This window comes from Mus pahari, chromosome 10, assembly GCF_900095145.1.
Source record: "Mus pahari chromosome 10, PAHARI_EIJ_v1.1, whole genome shotgun sequence".
Classification (NCBI taxonomy): domain Eukaryota; kingdom Metazoa; phylum Chordata; class Mammalia; order Rodentia; family Muridae; genus Mus; species Mus pahari.
The window spans coordinates 9,810,259-9,828,792 of NC_034599.1; the positions used below are offsets into that span (position 1 = coordinate 9,810,259).

General features: G+C 45.5%; 1 protein-coding gene across 1 annotated transcript in view; it reads right to left on the minus strand.

Moving 5' to 3' along the window:
- Positions 1-1,161: 1,161 nt before the first annotated feature.
- The window catches only part of Endod1 (endonuclease domain containing 1), a 26,654-nt gene continuing 9,281 nt past the window's right edge, over positions 1,162-18,534 (minus strand). The window contains exon 2 of the mRNA XM_021207306.2: positions 1,162-4,936. Within this exon, the coding sequence (XP_021062965.1) occupies positions 3,731-4,936 (1,206 nt within the window). The 3' untranslated portion in view covers positions 1,162-3,730. The remainder of the gene's footprint in view (positions 4,937-18,534) is intronic.

Below are 18,534 nucleotides of genomic sequence, written 5' to 3' on the forward strand. Positions count from 1 at the left end.
CACAGAGGATCACCACATCCTCCACAGGCTGCCTTTTCTGAACTGTGTGAGTTTCCTGATAATAAACAAATAGGAGCGCTTCAGTAATTGTCTATGTGATTCAGATTCCGTGAAGCAAATAGACCTTTGTTCATATTTATGAAGAATATGAACAGTAGTTCTAAACCCCACTCATGGATCAGAGCTTCTAATTTCTCACATATAGCTCAGGAAATTTTAATAAACAATAGCAAATTGAAATTTTCAGGAGGTGATTTGAATCAAGAAGAAAATAAATGGGCTGGGGAGATGGCATAGTGGGTAAGGAAGGGCTTGCTGCACAAGCTTGAAGACATGAGTTCAGATCCCCAGCACCGCCCCTGCACACACACACACACACACACACACACACACACATGCACGCACGCACGCACGCACGCATCTGTAATGTCAGAGCTAGGAAAGTGGAGACAAGCAGTTCCCCAGAACTCAGTGGCAGCACTAATTAGTTGCTGGGCTCCTGGTTCAATAAAAGACCCTGTATCAAAAAAACAGGGTGGAGTTCAACAAAGGAAGGCAGCTGGCCTCAACCTCTGGCCTCCATGCAGACACACATATGTATACAAACCGAGAGAGAGAGAGAGAGAGAGAGAGAGAGAGAGAGAGAGAGAGAGAGAGAGAGAGAGAAGAAATGAGCATAGTATGTAACTCAGTAGTAGGGGCCTCTCCTAACATTAGCTAGGTTTTCTCTCCAGCTTCACAAAGAAAAAGAAAGGGAGAGGGAGGTAGTCACAGACATCCCCAACTTCATTTCAAGCATTCAGATGCCCCCCTACCCCCCCCATGTATCCCACAGAACCAGTGACTGTCAACAGCAACTCCCATATATCCCACAGAACCAGTGACTGTCAGCAGCGACTCCCATGTATCCCACAGAACCAGTGACTGTCAACAGGGACTCCCATGTATCCCACAGAACCAGTGACTGTCAACAGGGACCCCCATATATCCCACAGAACCAGTGACTATCAACAGGGACTCCCATATATCCCACAGAACCAGTGACTGTCAACAGGGACTCTCATATATCCCACAGAACCAGTGACTGTCAACAGGGACTCCCATGTATCCCACAGAACCAGTGACTGTCAACAGGGACTCCCATGTATCCCACAGAACCAGTGACTGTCAGCAGCGACTTTATTGAGCATCTGCAAGGTGCACAGCACTGTACATAGTTATGGTCAACATGGTTTTGTCTCATTCTCTGTAGAGTGTTCATCTTCCTGATCTTGCAGGTTTTCTTCCTGTGCTGCGGGAAACGGGTCAGATACCCTCAGTGTGGCGCTCGCTATGATACATCAAAGCGTGGACTGTGCCATGCTTTTCCTACCGTACTGGAAACTCCTTACACATGGAGCATTTTCCACCTCTGCAACCTTGATGACCAAATACGCGTTTGCTAGGTAAATGGATGAAGGAAGAGCAGAGGATGCTTCCTTGGGGCTCCTTCCATTCCCTGGTTTGCACTGGGTGGAAAAGGCACTAAGGGAGAGCAGTGTGTCTGAGAACATGGCTGGCACAGGCTAGAAAAGCAGCTCTGTGAATGGCAAAGTTGGCCCACATCCCCAAGGGCCTGAGAACAGAACGAAGCCACAGCAAAAACTGCAAGCTGAAGACAGGGTTCAGCTTTCTAACCTTCATGTCAGAAGCCTAAGTAGCCTTTTGGGAATGGGCCATCAGCGCAGAGATCTGAAAGGACTTTAAAAACAAATACAGCTAGTTCCAGTGAACCAGAGGCCCTGCCAACAAGAAACTCCAGAATGAAGGGTCTCAGCCCTCTAGCCTGAAGGATATATTTTTGTCTTATTATATTTTCCCATATTTAACAAAAAAGTCACACAAAAATAAATAACCAGACAGGGTGGGTGGGGTATTTCCAAATGATTCCTTATAAGGGTTTGTACACTATGAGTGCCCTCCTAGGGCCTCTCAGAATGCAAATGATTCACTGAAAGGGTAAGGGGGCTTCACTGAGATGCGGTCAGCACAATGTCTTCTGTGAATTCCCGGCATTTTGTTAACCATGCCCCATCCAGTTGATCCCGATGGTGATAAAATCCTAGTTACACCCAGGGAGGCACACCCTGGTGTGATGGGGTGTCCTAGCTCACCATGACCAGCTTCCACTAGCCCCGCAAGCAAGGTCAGTGCAGCCTCCTTGTGCCTCTAGGTGGGGCTCATCAGTGCCAGAGTAAGCCTCACCCTCCATTGACAGAGGAAAGCCATGGTAGGTGCTGCCAGGAGCCTTGATAAAGGGTGTGCGGCTACCTGAGCAAGGGCTCATCTGCTGTCCGGATGAGCTGCTGGCTGCTGCCGGTCCTCTCTGGTGCTAGTCAAATCTTTTCCGGCCCCCACACACATTCTCACGCACCAGCTCCCTGGGAACAGCTGATGTTCTGCCCCCTCTATGTCTTCTTTCTAGACTCCAAGTCTTTGCAACGAATTTCCAGACAACCGTGGGCCACGTCCCCAAGTTAAGTGAACACTTGGCCCTTCTCTCCTTCATAGCAACTAACTCTTTGGAATGCTATGAAGAAGATACTAGACAATCCATTCTCACCATGGGATATTTGGTTCCCACAAAGCAAGTTTGGCTCCTTTTGTTATAATTTCTAGTGCAAGATTTAAAATAATAAGTGACTGATCAAAACTGGAAATAAGCTCTCAAATTTAACTTGCATTAATGAAGGACTGATAGATTTTTTAGCCTCAAACACACTATAAAAATAATGATCTAAGAGATAATAATTCTTAAATATGTACATACATATACTTCTACCCAAGAGGACCAAAATGGTTTTCATTTTTTTCTATTACCTAGATAGTTATAACAAATAATTGTTTCAGGAGAGAAATCAGACTGGTTTATGGTCCTGAATACTCACTTGATGGATTAGATGCTGCAAAATATGAAGTTTCACATTAGATTAACATGCAGATCTTTTTGTTTAATGTCGCCAACCAGTGATGTAATCAAAGTTGGCCAAAGCCTCCCCAGGCATGCCGGTGGACACACAGCACTGCTTCATGCTGCCTCCTCTACACCTGGAGGGACCAGCTCTACTCTAACTGGGGCTGCATTCAAATTTTATTATGTTATATTTGGCATAAAATGCTTATTGTGACCCAGCAAAATTGACTTTGGGAGAAAATTAAACTCAACCAAGTTCTGGAGACCTAGGTAAAGATCAGAGCCCTCCATGAGGGAGAAATTTCAACAGAGCTGTCACTGGCTCGTTGCTAGAGTCAGGTGGGTAGGAAAGGAAGAAAGGAGGCGCTGAGACTGGACAACAATATTCAGATCCGGTTTGCCTTAAATCTCCAAGAGTATTGGGAGACACAAGATACCATTTCTCACAGCATTTAATGTCATCCTCTTCTTCCTTATTTATACTTTTCACAAGAAGCCTGGGTCATGCCAGGTGTTTCCCTCTGAGTTGGAGCACAGTGCTAAAGTTAGCAGCTGCAGGGAAGCACACCTGTATAGTTGCAGACACACATGGGGCACAGCACTGAGCCTGCCCTGAGCATTTCTCTTAGATCAAATCTAAAGTGTGCTGTACTCTTTTGCAGAAAAATACACACCTGCTGGGCAAACAAAACAATAGCTGACAAGGAACAGAAACGTGCTGTTTAAAAAAAAAAAAATCAAAATTCACCACAATGGACATTACTAGGTTTTTAAATTCTATAACTCCCCGGAATTGTCTAAAGTAACCTTGTAGCCAATCCGCTTGAAGACACTAAAAACAATCTGAAACAAGCCACCTACAGTACCAAAAGCAGTGTCAAAGAGGAGTGAGAGGGTGCCGCCCAGGCCCACAGCAATGTCCTTGCACACAATGGGAATGGCCCCCACAGTATACACAGGGAAAGTGGCTACATCCACAAGGACCCGGAGAGGGATGCTCAGAGCTCGGCAGACAGCCTTCAGCAGACAGCAGAGGATCCGGAGAAAGGCCCTGATGACTTTGGCCACAACCTTGAGCACTTTCCAGGGAATGCTCACCAACTCTTGTCCAATGGCCACGAGGTATGAGACGGTGGCTTCGCCCAGACGGTATAGGCAACTCTCAACAGTGTTTATTGCCTGCTTGACAACCAACCAAAGGAGATGGACTATATTCCTTAAGACTGCTGTAACAAGGTAATAAATTAACTGGAAAAGTTTAATGAATGGGGTAGCAAGGAAACCCAGGACTTTTCCCAGAAAGCTGCCCCCTTCCTCCGGGGCTGCTTCTGGGGACAGCAGGGCAGACCTCTGGCTTTGGGTGCTGGCGAGGGGACTCACGCTCTCTTGAGACTGCACAGACCGCTCCTCATCTTGGACTTGGTTGACCACTTCCAGAATCTTCTTCATCTTTTCTGTATCTTGCTCCGTCTCTCCACAGTTGTCCTGGAACAGCTGAGGCTTATGAGGGAGTAGCTTCTCAAGGTCTCTCAGCATCACATCTTCTATGACATCACTGCCCTGGGTGTGTTTGATGAAGCCCATGGCCCAGCCTCCTCCAGGGACTGCACAGCAAGCTGCCAGCCAGACGAATTCAGGGATAGTCACTTTGCCCTTAACTCTGTGCTCCGAGGGAGCAGCACCCGCGAGGATATACAGGTCTTCGCCTTCACTGCAGTGTGGGATCAAGGCTCGGTCCATGAGGCTGTTGAGATTCATGTGCCATCGTTCCCGGAAAGACTGGGTCATCGGAACTGAATTTGTGAGCGGGAATGTGGCCATCTGGAGGTCACCGTTAAGAGGAAATGGGTACAGCTGTCCGATTTCATAGTCAGAATCAATGTAGTCTGCATTCAAGGCTTGCTTGCTTCCCAGATTGTTCACGGAGGTGACAGCGTTGGCCTCATCAATTACCTCCTCGAGGTTGCTGTCAGGGTCATCAATCTGAAAGAAAGAAGGCAGAGGTGAGATTAGCCCCTGCTCACAGAGGTGGGAGGATCACCGGAACCAGCCAAAGCTCCAGGGACATCCTACCATTCCATCACATCTTACCCTTGAGTTCTCAAGACATGTTTCTTAGACCCATGCGTGTGTATGTGCGTGTCCTCAAATAGGATGCATCCTGCTTCATATTCCATGCCTGCCCCACCTCTTACAGTCATGATGACTCTTCTCAGTGTATGTATATACATGCAGGTACATGCAGGGTGTATGTGCACACAAGCACATGCACATGATATCAGAGGATAACCTTGAGTGCCATTCCTCAAGAGCAAAAACCCAGCTGGGCGTGGTGGCGCACGCCTTTAATCCCAGCACTCGGGAGGCAGAGGCAGGCGGATTTCTGAGTTCAAGGCCAGCCTGGTCTACAGAGTGAGTCCCAGGACAGCCAAGGCTACACAGAGAAACCCTGTCTCAAAAAACAAAAAACAAAAAAACAAAACAAAACAAAAAAACAAAACAAAAAAACAAAACAAAACAAAAAATGAGCAAAAACCCACCTTAAAAAATTAAGTTACAATGAATTAGGTTTCTTTTTCAAAAAAAAAATTTGGTTTTGCTGCTCCTCTTCTGGGCCTTGGTTTTGTTTGTTTGTTTATTTGTTTGTTTTAAATTTAAACAAAAAGTTTCATTTTATGCTATGTATTTCTGAGGCGTTATACGCAGTGTGTACAGATGCACACAAAAGCCAAAGGCGAGCATCCTATCTCCTGCAGCTGTGTTTACAGAGGCCATGCACTGCTGGCTATGGCGCTGGGAACAGAGCTTGGGTCCTCTGGAAGAGCCATCCCTCCAGTGTGCCGACCTTGTTTATTGAGACAGTTTCTCATTCACCTGGGGTTCGCTAAGCAGGCTGACTGGCCATCAAGCCTCGGGAATTTGCCTGTCTCTATCTCTCACTGGGATTACAAGCCCATGCCATCACATCTGGCCTCTTTAATGTGGCTTTGGAGGATTGAGATTGTGTCCCCAGGCTTATTCTGAAAGCACTTCACTGGCTGAGTCATCCTCAAAGCCTGACTTGTCTAAGACTGAACCCAAAAGGCCAATCATGGGCCCTCCCAAATCCTATCCTGTGATAATCTTTTAAAATTTCTTCCACTTTTACATTAACTGATGTTTGAATTAATCTCTCCATGATGCTTACTATGATTAACAAGCCTATATATATATATATATATATATATATATATATATATATATAATTACATGTCAGTTATACTATATAGATATATCTTTTCTTCTTTCTGTAAAGGTACTTTTGTAGTTCCAACAGTATAATATACACATAGATAGATGTACACACACATATAGATAGATGATAGGTAGATAGATACATACATACATACATACAGAGAGAGAGAGACAGAGACAGAGAGATTGATAAATTGATAGATTGATAGATTGATAGATTGATAGAGATAGTTACTTTGCTAACCAAAGGGCATAAGAACTCTGAGTTACAGACTATGTTTTTCTTTCCCAAACTAGACTGTAAATTCCTTGGTATCAGTGACTGTGCTTTTGCTAGAGGATCCAGGCTAAGGCCTGTGGACTTCCTGTTCACTTTTAGGCCCAGAGAAGATCATAGTGACAGCATTTATAACAACAAGGGCAAGAACAAAAATCTAAAATGTGAAGTAAATGATAATAGATTCCCTAAACATCTTGAACCGTTTAAAAAGCACTTGCAATTCTGGGGAGTGTGTGATTTGAAAGTATGTGCCATAATATTAAAAGCAAAGGCAAGATATAGAATTAAATGGTCGGAGCTAGAGAGATTGTTAAGTGGTTAGCTCTGGCAACTCTTGGCAGACTCAGTTCCCAGCACCCATATATTGGCTCATGTCCATCTGTAACTCTACTTCCAGGGGGATCTGATGCCTTCTTCTGCTGAGTGCACCGGGTTCACACGTGGTGCAAACAGACACACGCAGGCAAACACACACACGCAGGCAAACACTCATACACACAAAATAAAATAAACAAATTTTAAATGATCATAATTTTGCTAAAAAGCCCAAAACTATCCCCTCTTTAAAAAAAACAAAAACAAACAAACAAAAAAAACCCAACACTTTTAGAAGGACGCATGTGCAAACACTGGTTGGTTGATTTCTGGATTGCTAATATTTCCTTCTATTTTTTTGGTCCCTGTACCACCCCTACTTACAAATCAAAACAAATCTCTTCTTGCTAACTGACTCCCTAATATTGGAACTAACACAACTCCCTAGACCATCCTTCCAAACCTCCAGTGAAGCCAGGGCCATCAGGTCTTGTCACCGGCCTAGGGCAGGCTGACTGAGTTTGCCTGGCTCTGCTGCGGCCTTTCCTAGTGTAAGCATGAAGCAAGTGAGGGCGAGGACCCAGCAGGCTGGCGTGAAGCAGGTGTGTCTGCTGGAGCCTCCCACGGTCCTCTCAGTAGGCTCATCCCGCTTTGTTACTCCGTCCTCCCTAGCCCAGGAAGCAATGTGTCTAGATGCTCCCCACACCCATCCCGTCCCTCATAGGAAAAAGATAAGAAGCTCATTCATTTTTCAAGTCTTTTGTCTCCACTTTCTTACAGCTGAAAGATATACCCCAGGAAACAGTAGCTTTGCTGCTGAGTGGGGAGATCAAGACACAGCATGGTCAGGGTCTCTGGGTGAGCATAAATCCGCATGCTTTAAGATGTTGCTTTTGCGTTCATTCACTAGGGTAGTTCGTCTGCACTGAAGCTGCTTAGCTCTTCTAGAAGTCTGCATATGGCTTCTGGTCACTGTTGGCAGAGCACAGACACCAGACTGAAGTGTCTTCAACGCCAAGGGCCACCAAGAGATAGACTGCAGGCCTAGGACGTGACCAGAGAAGCAGGGTTCTTAGATGATGAAAGAGATAAAGGCTAAGAGAGGGGAGAGGAGAATGGAGAACAATGAGAGTCAGAGGACATAAACATCCTGGCAATGGGGAGAAACTAGGACTGGACTGACTCACAGAAAACTGCAAGCTAGAATTGCTGCCACCTGTCACAGGACTTGCAGTCACAGGGATCAGGACACTGAGCAGGGTTCAGAGCATGGGGACACCCTGCTTGTGTTCTGACCACATGGGGCCCCACAATTCCTGGATTTTTGCAGAGCCTGATGTTTTAGCTTTTCGTGGGGTTCCAAGGACCTGCCCATCATTTCAGGAGATAACAGGAGGCTTCAGTGACTCTGGACTAGCTTCAGAATGATTTCCTCAGCTCAGGGTTTCTCATGGAGAAGGGAGGGCAGAACTGATGCTGAAAAGGACAGGGGCTAGCTCTAAGCCGCTCCCACCAGGTCCTGTCCACACTCCTAGGCAGCTCCTCACAGTGTGGCCTGCAAACCTGAGCATCTTGCTGGACTTACCAGGACTGCAACCTTTTCTCAGCTCAGCTCCCAGCTGCTCCCGTTGAGTTTCCATGCCACAAGCATGCAGGTGGCCTCCTGTCCTTGGGTATGTCAATGCCCAGTCCCAATGGCCCCACTGGCTCCCTATAGATCCCATTCACCGCTTCTTACATAGTTTCTATTCCTAAGAATTTCATTTCCTTTTTGCTCAAATATGAATTTAATTTTTTAAATTATACCTATGCGGTGGCAGTCAGAGAACTCCTCCAACGCTCTGGCTTCTGACCAGTGCTTGGGTCTAAACAGCATCTCTGCCGCTGACCTTTGACCTTATCCATTCTGCTGGACATTCATCATCCCCAAATGTATCTGAGCCGGCTGTCAGGGTGCACACCTGTAGTTCTAGCACATGGAGGCAGATGCCCACAGGTCTCTGAGTTCAAGACTGGTCTGGTCCACATGAGTCCCAGGTCAGCAAGCGTTACATAGAGAGACCCTGTCATCAAAAGATGAAAAGAACTTACTTTGCTTAACTCTCTCTCCTCAGACTGGCTGCTTAGGGGGCTGGAATGAGCATGTTTTAGCACCTTCAGAGTTTGACAGGAACCCCACAGGTTCTAATTTGCTTTCTGTTGCTGCCACAAACGCCATGGCCTAAAGCGACTTAGGGGAAGAAAAGGCTGATTTCACCTAACACTGCCAAGTCACAGACCGTCATGGATGAAAGTCGGGACAGAAATTTAAGGCAGGAGCCTGAGACAGAAGCAAGGAAGGATGGTTGTTTAGTAGTTTGAACTCGGATTTGTTCAGCTGCCTTCCATATATAGCCCAGGAATGGGGCTGCCCACAGTGGGCTCGACCCTCCTATAGCAACTAGTAATCAAGACATTCCTGAGCCAACTGTGTAGGCAGTTCCTCAAGTGAGGCTTCTCTCAGCTGACTGTAGGCTGGGTCAAGTGACAACCATCACCATCACAGGGGTATGGGGACTCCCAGACTGTCCCCAAGTCACATGGGGCAACTTTTGAAACACAGGATTCTATTATTCAAACTGAAAAAATAGTTGAGTGTGGGCAATTCAAACATTCTTGATGTACTCTCTGGCCTGCTGTCACCTGGAGGGCAGATGTATTTTCCACACCCTAGAGATACAGCTTAATGATCTGCTTACTGCAACTGCAGTAAATCGATGACAACATAGATCCCTGAAGACAACACGATACCTATGACAGAAGAAGCAACTTTAGATTAGGTATAGTATCCAGGTACACCCGCCCGCTCGCAGCCCTAGGTTTGCTGGTTCCCCAGGGCATCTCTGTAGGGAGAGAATATACAGAAGCTAATCTGCCTCCCAGCTGACACCATCCCTCTGGACTGCTGATGTAATTTGATGTAGTACCTGTATTTAATGGAATGTTTTTTCCCTAAGATCAACATGTTAAGTAGGTTTTAGAAGAAGAAGCTGTCTCCATTTTACTAGTCTGCAACCTCACAAATAACCTTAAATAAATTCCTTTTTATATTTAGTACCAAGAGAAGAGTGTTTCTCAACAAGCTTGTGTTTCCTTAACAGATATTTAAACCCATGATTTCTAACCCATGGCATATCTTTCATGTTTGGTTCAGAATTAAATAGTATGCCAAATTTGTGATTATATTCATGTTAGAAAAGTGAAGGGTTGATACTTTAAAAAGATTATGAGAGGGCCAATATCTGTCCATTAAAGAACACATATTAGGGCTGTGTGTAACCTACTGAAGGAATACTGCAATGGGATAATAATGACAGCCACAACTTACTGACCTATAAGAGTATTATTCTAGGCCTATTATAAGAGCAGTTAATCAGTAAGTTCCTCAGCTGAGCTCAGCACTGTGTGTTTGTCCCCATGGGAATAGGACATTGGGCAGAGAGGGTCGGGACTACCAGAAGAAGGAAGGCGACAGTTTTTAGTGTTACTAAGACCAGCTTCAGAGAGCATGGACACTACCTACACATGTATACATACATAGTGAACACACATGCACACATACATATGACCTATGCCACATACACCAGGGTCATGAACATACATGTTCAGCATATTTGAAAGCCAAGAAGAAAGTATGTTCAGCAGACTGAAGGTTTAGTCTACTCTCTTAACCTTTGTCTGCCTACATCATAATGAAGAGTCAGCCTATATAGCAGGCTCAAGGTAGCAGAAGATCATATGGGACCGAGGGAGCACATGGGAAGTGCCAGCTCCGGCGGGAAGGCTCTCCTGAGAGAAGGGAGGAGGGGGGCTGATGTGGATGGTTTCTGGGGGATGTCGCAGTTAGCACTGACATCACAACATCCAGGACAGAGCACAGGGAGAACTCAGAAGGTCAATGCACTGAAGAACCAAAAAAGGGGAAAGAAAGGCCACATGAGTCCCAGGTGTAAGGGTCAAGCTAAGCATGCTGATAGGCAGCAGACCAGCATGGAGGCGGAGCTTGGGCCACGGGCAGACATGGAGGCGGAGCCAGGGGAGGCTGACCAGTTTTAGCAAGATAACTACTATGAATGAAAAGCCTGTGTCTGGCTACAAACAAAACCTCCTGGAAGGTTTCTGTGTTTGCAGAGATTGATGGACAAACTGGAATTTCAGTACTGTGGAAAAACTGGAGTTTTGTAGGTTCAGAGACTAATTACTTTATCTCGGGTTTGTTTTAGCCTTCTGGAACAGACATTCTTTCCCAACTTTGTACCTGAACTAACACCTCATAATGACAAATAAAACCCTCTTAGAAGCTATTAACTTAATTCCACCAATCAAAGAGCGTCTTACATCTGTAGAAAAGTTTCCTTCACTTCCATGAACCTGCCTCTCTGGCACACTCAGCAATGTATTTTAAACGTGCCTTGATTCATGACTCTTTTTGTTCTGTAAAACTATAAAAACCTTGTGAGACTACTTCTATATTGGAACATGAACTTTTGAGTAACCTAAATGTGTCTTTCAGGGCCACAGTCACTCAAAATGGCTCCAGAATAAACTATCTCTTATTCCATTTAAGGCACAGTGGCACATGCCTTTTATTTCCAGCACCAGGGAGGCAGAGGCAGAGGCAGAGTTCTGAGTTCAAGGCCAGCATGGTCTACAGAGAAAGTTCAAGGACAACCAGAGCTACAAAGAAAAACCTTGCCCTGAAAAAAAAAAGAAAAGAAAAGAAAAGAAAGAAAATGAAAAAGAAAGAAGGATGAGAGCCGTGGTGGATCTGACATTTTCGTCAGTCCCTGCAAGTACATTTACCCATCTGCCTGACTGGCTGAACTGAAGGGTCAAGGCTAGTAAGGCTAGTGTCCAACGGTCTCTGCTCCATACCTGGCACAACAGCCTACCCACGGGATGCACGCAGGATTCATCCCAGTTTACAAAAAGACTGGGAAGAGAGCGGATTGTCCTTTTTCTGTTGCTGCCTCACAAACTTCCGCTAGGAAAAGGTGGTGCTGAAGACAAGTCATCAAAGTGGTTTTTAAGCTTGGATGGGCTGCCTTGGCAAGGGTGGGGTTTCCTTCCCCCGGAGAATTCTAAGCCACAGCCAGATAAGCACTCCCAGGGAGCCGACGCAGTGAACATCAGTCTAACTGGGGGCAGAGCCTTCCTATGGCCTTGTTTTATTTTTTTAACAAGTCTTGAATAATAGAGCAGGCTGAATGGTGTGTGTTCTACTGAGTGAGGATGACAAGCAAGTGCGCGTGCACATGTATGTTCTCTCTCTCTCTCTCTCACTCACACACACACACACACACACACACACACCACTGCGTGGAAGAAGCCCCTCCTTACCAGGAAGGGCAAGAACCTTGAGCTAGACCTTCAATCGATAGGATAGATGATCTTACCAGAACTGTCTAGAGCAGAAAGGCTCCCTGTCATCCAACACTGGGTTTAACTGTCTTTGGGGCCAGAAGGCTTCCATCCAAACATCCCACTATGGACAATAAGGAACTGCCTTTCAACAACAACAACAACAATGATCCAGGGAGCCTCAAACAGCAGCCTTGCTGCACTGGATGGAGGAGGGACAAAAAGGAAGCCTTCCAGCTCCCAGGAAAAAGAAAGTACTGACCCACCCATACAGAACTAAGCCTGCCTAACTCCCTATTAGGAGGCATCTGTAATTCCGAATCCCCTGAGAACAGAGGCAGCTGCAGAGGGTTTAGATGGATGCTAATGTTCTTTCTTCTGCTTTTTTTAGACCCAGAAATCAAGAGGTTTCCATTTCCTGTGCTGAGTGTCTGGTACCAAAAAGAGCCTGCTGACCTTCTTCCTGGTGAATCACCTTCCTCTGGGCTCCCTGACCACACACACCTTCCTGCTCTGGCTTCCAGCAGCCAGCCTGGCTGGGCACACCCATGAGTTAAGTGCTGTATGACCTGCAAGGATGCTCAGACCAGCTTCTCATCAACTGACTTGGAATCGCTGGGGGAAAAGAACCCTTTCCACTTCCACTTCAGACATTTTTCTTGAAAAGAAATTAAAATAGAACACACCAATTCCAAACTGGCAGTCAGGGTTGGAAAGGAAGCCCCAAGGGGAGGCCTGCCCCAGGGCAAGCCAGCTCTCGGGGGACTGCTCTGGCTGCCCCTGCTCTTGCTGAGGTCCCCATTCAATCTCCTGGGAGGGAGCATAAGAAAGAGCCTGGTTCTTCTCAGGCCTTTCCAGCTTGCAGAGTCCTCTCAGGTGACAAACCCAGTTGTCTTGGGTTCCTGCCCTATGACAGACAGTCTCTCTTGCATTGGACATTGTTTGCCTTTCCAGAGCAACTCCTTTTGACAGTCCCATGTGGTACTGAATTCAGAGTGTCAGGTAAAGTTAGGAGTCCCCATTCCTAACATCTTAAATCGCTAAGTCTCTGAATTCAGTTCATCTACAAACACATCAGTCCCTGTTAGAATGCTGGCTGGCTCCTGTGTTCCATTCGTGGGAGCCATGTAGAGGAGAACTGTTGTCCCCAAAGCTCCTCTGAGTGCCACAGGCACGCTGTGTCCTGCACACCGCAGCACGTGCACCTGCGCCTAGCCCACCAGGTAGAAACACAAACACATATATATTGTTTAATTTGGGGGAGAAAACAAAACTTTAAGGATCGCAGTCATCTCGTTTCCTGAAATTCCCCAACCTGGTTTCTTTGAGACTGGAGTAATTTGTCTCCTTTCCTGTGTCTGAGAATCTTCTGGTGTGTTCTCATGTCAGACGCACCCAACCCCATGTACCTGTGCATGTGATTAAAAGTAGATGAGTCTACAGTTCTTGCATAAATGAGGCTACATATCAGGGACCCTGTTACTAGAGAATCCAGTAACCCTGGACTGGATAAAGGGCAGCGGCCTTGTAGACAATTCGAACTTGTAGATGCCAGGATGAAACTGGGAAAGAAAGTGCAGAGGCAATTATCTTGGTCCTTGCAGCTGGAAGATGAGAAGGGCATTTCAGAGGACAGCAGCAAAGGGCCTGGCCAACAAAGTGCATGGGCACAGGACTCCACCCAAGGGACCAAGGTCAGCGCCATCTGAAAACTCAGAACATGTTTATGGAAGGCATCTCCATATCAGATTATCACTATAATGGAGTGCCAACGCCAACAAGACCTTGCCTGACACATGTGAAGCACTGGCTTCTGGGCTAACACTGAGATAAAGGAAAAGGAGATGGGATGGAAGTGGAACGAGGAAGAAATAGGGAAAATGTGGACACCTAACTTACAGACTGCAGGGCTTTGAGCAACGGTGACCCCTGACTACCTCCTGTTCTGTACAATGAAAAGACAGTAGTTCCCTTTGCAGAGGCATAGGAAAGGCAAGGAGGGCGGGGCTGTTTCTAGTCATCTGTGAGTCACCTATTTTTCTAAAAGAAAGGCAGGATAGAGTAGACTGCATTTGGAGCCCTTAGCTCTTCTATGTCTAAGTTAAGATGCAGTAAATTGTTTCTGCTTATCTACAAGTTTGCCCACTGATAGGGCCCACAGAGCCCCTCCCTGGGGCGCAATGATTGCTTGAGAGGCATCTATGTTGAGACATCATAGAGCCTTGGTTACTGAGATGAGTATGAAATGGTGCATGCATCTCTAAGTACAATGGAAATTTCTGGACAGTTGCACACACATATCTACACATACACAATCTATGGTTATCTTTGAGACATGAGATAAAGAGATAAAGTTGGAGCAATAATAAATAGTGAGATTATTGATGTTGTTAGAGGACGTATAGGTTCTTTTATAAATAGTTTTATAGCATCTGCAAATGGTTGTAAAATTCCATATGGTCCTACAATATTAGGACCTTTTCGTAATTGTATGTATCCTAGAATTTTACGTTCTACTAGCGTTAAAAAAGCTATTGCGTTCAAATCCTCTCCCTAATATAGTGTATTTTGTTAATATTTTAACAAAATCTGTTTTTTTATATGCTTTGAAAAAAATCTCAAAATAAAATTAGATCATGAGCATATGTTACTTTTGTATACACCGAAAGATCTAAATAGTATAAATAATGACTACAGGGCCACCATCAGCCAAAGTCTTGGCTGAAAAATTCTCAGAGCCACCTTTGGCTGCTGGGCCCTACAGGAATTAGGATAGCACCACTTTCAAACAGCTCTGGCACAGCTCAAACCGCAGGTGCTAAGTGCTCAGCCATCACTGCCATTTGTTATTCACAAATATACTGAGTACTGGTGTGTTGCACTAGATCAGGGGCTGGAAATTTACATCCCATGAGCCAATGCATCCTACACATTTTCATAAATAGGGTATTTCTATATGGCCCGTGACTGCTTTGTTAAAATAAAAATAGTTGAATAATTACATCAGAGTCATCTGACCTCTATCACCTAAGGCTACTACCCCCAGAGTTAGGCAGTGATGTCTAATGAGGAGCTACTATAGCCCTGGCCTGTCTCAGTATGACCTGGGGTCAAGTCATTTGGTACTCAGTCACAGAAATAGCTGTGTGGTTGTAACATGCTGGCAAAGACACGTGTAGGGGTGACATTATAGAGTATTTTGATGTGGTGGTTTGAATGAGAATGGCCATAGGCTCATATGTTTGAAAGCTTGGTCCTCAGTTGGTGGAACTGTTTGGGAAGGATTAGGAAGTATGGTCTTTGTTGGGGGAAGTGTGACAGTTTTGAAGTTTCAAAATATTTATGCCATTCCTGGTGTGCCCTCTCTGTCTCCTCTTGTGGATCAATATGTGAGCTCTCAGCTGCTGCTCCAGCCCTCTGTCATTCTGTCTTCACTCTGCCATCATGGATTCTAGCTCTCCAGAATCATAAGCCCATTAAACTCTTCTTTTACAAGCTGCTTCCCTTGTTCACGATGTTTAAACACAGCAATAGAAATCCTAGCTATGACATATGGGCACTTGACTTTGCTAGGAATATTACAGAAAGCCAAAAGCAACACACGGAGATTGAAGTGAACACCACAGCCATGTGATGGGACATATGAAAGACTTAGAAATAATAACCAGAATGAAGCCCTGGCCTCCAGGGCTAAGAGCATGGCAAAGCATGTGAGTCCAGATAAGGTGGGAGGAGGGCAGTGGCAGGCAGGGCAACTCTGTGGGCTGTGATAAGGAGCTGTCTTTATCAAAGAGAAATGGGGCACCATGAAGAAAGGAGGAGAATGTCCTGAGGACTTCTCCAGCTTCAAGGCAGGGCAGAGAAGGGCCAGTGGGCCAGGAGGGGTGGCTGACTTTAACCTTCAGGAAGCTGAGTTGCAGCTTTCAAAAGCTGGGTGTATGAATCTCAGACTTGAGATGGCAAAGGTCATAGAAGTGAAGTTAGTGCAATTCAGGTGCAGAAAGAAATGCCACAGGCTCTCTCAAACTGCCCTCATCATTTTAATAGGTATGTTTGATGCTGTTTCCATGACAGCAGACACAACAGAAATAGCCAAAAATGAGGACAAGACATGAGTTCATAAACTCGGCTTCCTTTCTCCATGCTTCCATTTATCTTGACACAACGGTGGATGTTCAGTCTTACAAGAGCACACAAGCTGCAAAGGTTAGCTTAGCTGACAACACAGCCTAGACTCACCTGGGAAGAGAGACTCAATGGGGAATTATCTATGCTGGGTTAAACTGTGGATATCTGTGGAAGATCGTTCTAAGTTAATGTGGAAAGACCAAGCCCATTATAGGTGACACTATTCCCTAGGCAGAGGGTTCTGAGCTATATAAATATTCATGTATTCATGTCTCTCTGATCTTGACTATGGATGTGCTATGACTGAAGTTTCTGCCTTAATTTCCATACGATAGACTGAGGTATGGAATTATGAATTCAAATTAACCTTTCTTCCCTAATTGCTTCTTTTCAAGGCAACAGAAATGAAACAGATGGGGGCCATTTTCTTAGAGGGTCCTGTCCAGTCATGGATACTGGTCCATTCAATCAACAATTGGATTTGGCTCTATTCCTTTCCTCTGTTAAGAATGTTAAGATAATGACCTGCAGGGTTCCTGGAGGCCCCAGAATTATACAGGACAGCATATTGGCCACGTTGAAGTGTGGATTAAGGATCAAGATGGGCTCCTGAAGGATGAGAGCTGTCAGTATGCTTCCTACAGTCATAAAGGGATTTCTGCACTTTGGCAGAGGGGGGAATGGCCTGAGTTGAAGTCGACTTAACTCTGATATGGGAAGAGACCACCACAAGGGGACAAGAGACAAATAGACCTCTGACCCTTAACGTGCCACCTATTAAAAGCTTGCATTCAATATCTTTGTCATAAAACTCTAGGCCACAAAGTAGAGTATTTTCTGATCAAAAGAAGCCCCTTCTGAGTTGACTAAGTTAAAATTCAGACACCCCGAAATAAGAAAGACAGTGGGAAATAATAATAATAATAATAATAATAATAATAATAATAATAAGCTCAAATAACTCATCTTCCCTTGCTTGGTCTTAGCTGGTAGCAAAAAGACTGATCACTAACCTTGGGTTGGCTTGCACTGGAAGTGAAGGCTCCTTCAAAATGAGGTGGTCCTTTATGGTAAAGGTAGCTCACTAGAGGCTAGGTTCTGAAGGTTCCATCTCTGCACCTAGCTACTGTGGGCTTCTTGGTCTCAGACTACATGGTTGCATGTCCTTAGCCTGATGCTCCAAACACAAATAATAGAACCCCTCCTCTATGCCTTTCCCATGACACTGGACTGAAATCTCTTGAAATCACGAGGCAAAGCAAACCTCTCCTGCCACAAGCTGTCCCTGTCCAGTGTTCACAGTGACATAGAATAAGGAATCGAGCAGACTGATTTACTTCACGTGGACCTGATTGATGTCTGCTTTGCTAAAGAAGCCGTCTCGTTCTAGCTCCTAAAGGTATCTGATGGACAACTGAAACCATACTAAGCTCAGCATCTCTGGCTTCATATTGGGTCCACCCCCTCTGCTGTCTTAGCCTCTGAGTCATGGACACATGTTGATAATTGAAACTTTTGTCTGACACTGTAGGCCTGGTTAACTTGGCCTGTTTACCATGATTGCCTCCTCTTCTTCTTCCTTGTGCTTTCTTGCCTGCTTAAGCACTAACTTTATCAGACCAAACCACAGGGCCAGGGTCCGACGCAAAACAGATTGTCGGTTCCTAGATGAAGTCATGAGACATGAGCCCACCACGCACAAAGCCTGAAGGGAAACATCCCTGAAAGCCATGCCCTTGACTGAGGAACAGCCTCCAAGCTTCAGGCTTCCCCACCTGGAGCAGCCTGGTGATAACGTTGGCCACAACTCATTCCCTTCACCTCTCAAGCTGAGCTGCCCATTAGTACTTAGCCCACCTTGTATGTGGCTCCATCTCCTTTCTTGCTTCCACATTGCAAGGCAGTTCTGTCCTGTGTCTCACCTCTTCTGGTCCTTGAGCTAGGCTCACTCCATTACTGACTTAGTAAGTTTCAGAATGTGCTAGGCTGCCATGGTTTTACTTCCCTGAAAAGTGAGACATCCTGCAGGGATGAAGAAACAGACAGAACAGCAATCTTCATGGAAACCTTGAAGGTGTCTCATATTTGGAATGTCTGAACCAACCCCCAACACACGCACACACACACACACAGAGAGAGAGAGAGAGAGAGAGAGAGAGAGAGAGAGAGAGAGAGAGAGAGAGAGAATGTATGTAATATGTACAATTTTGAGGAGTTTTGGTGC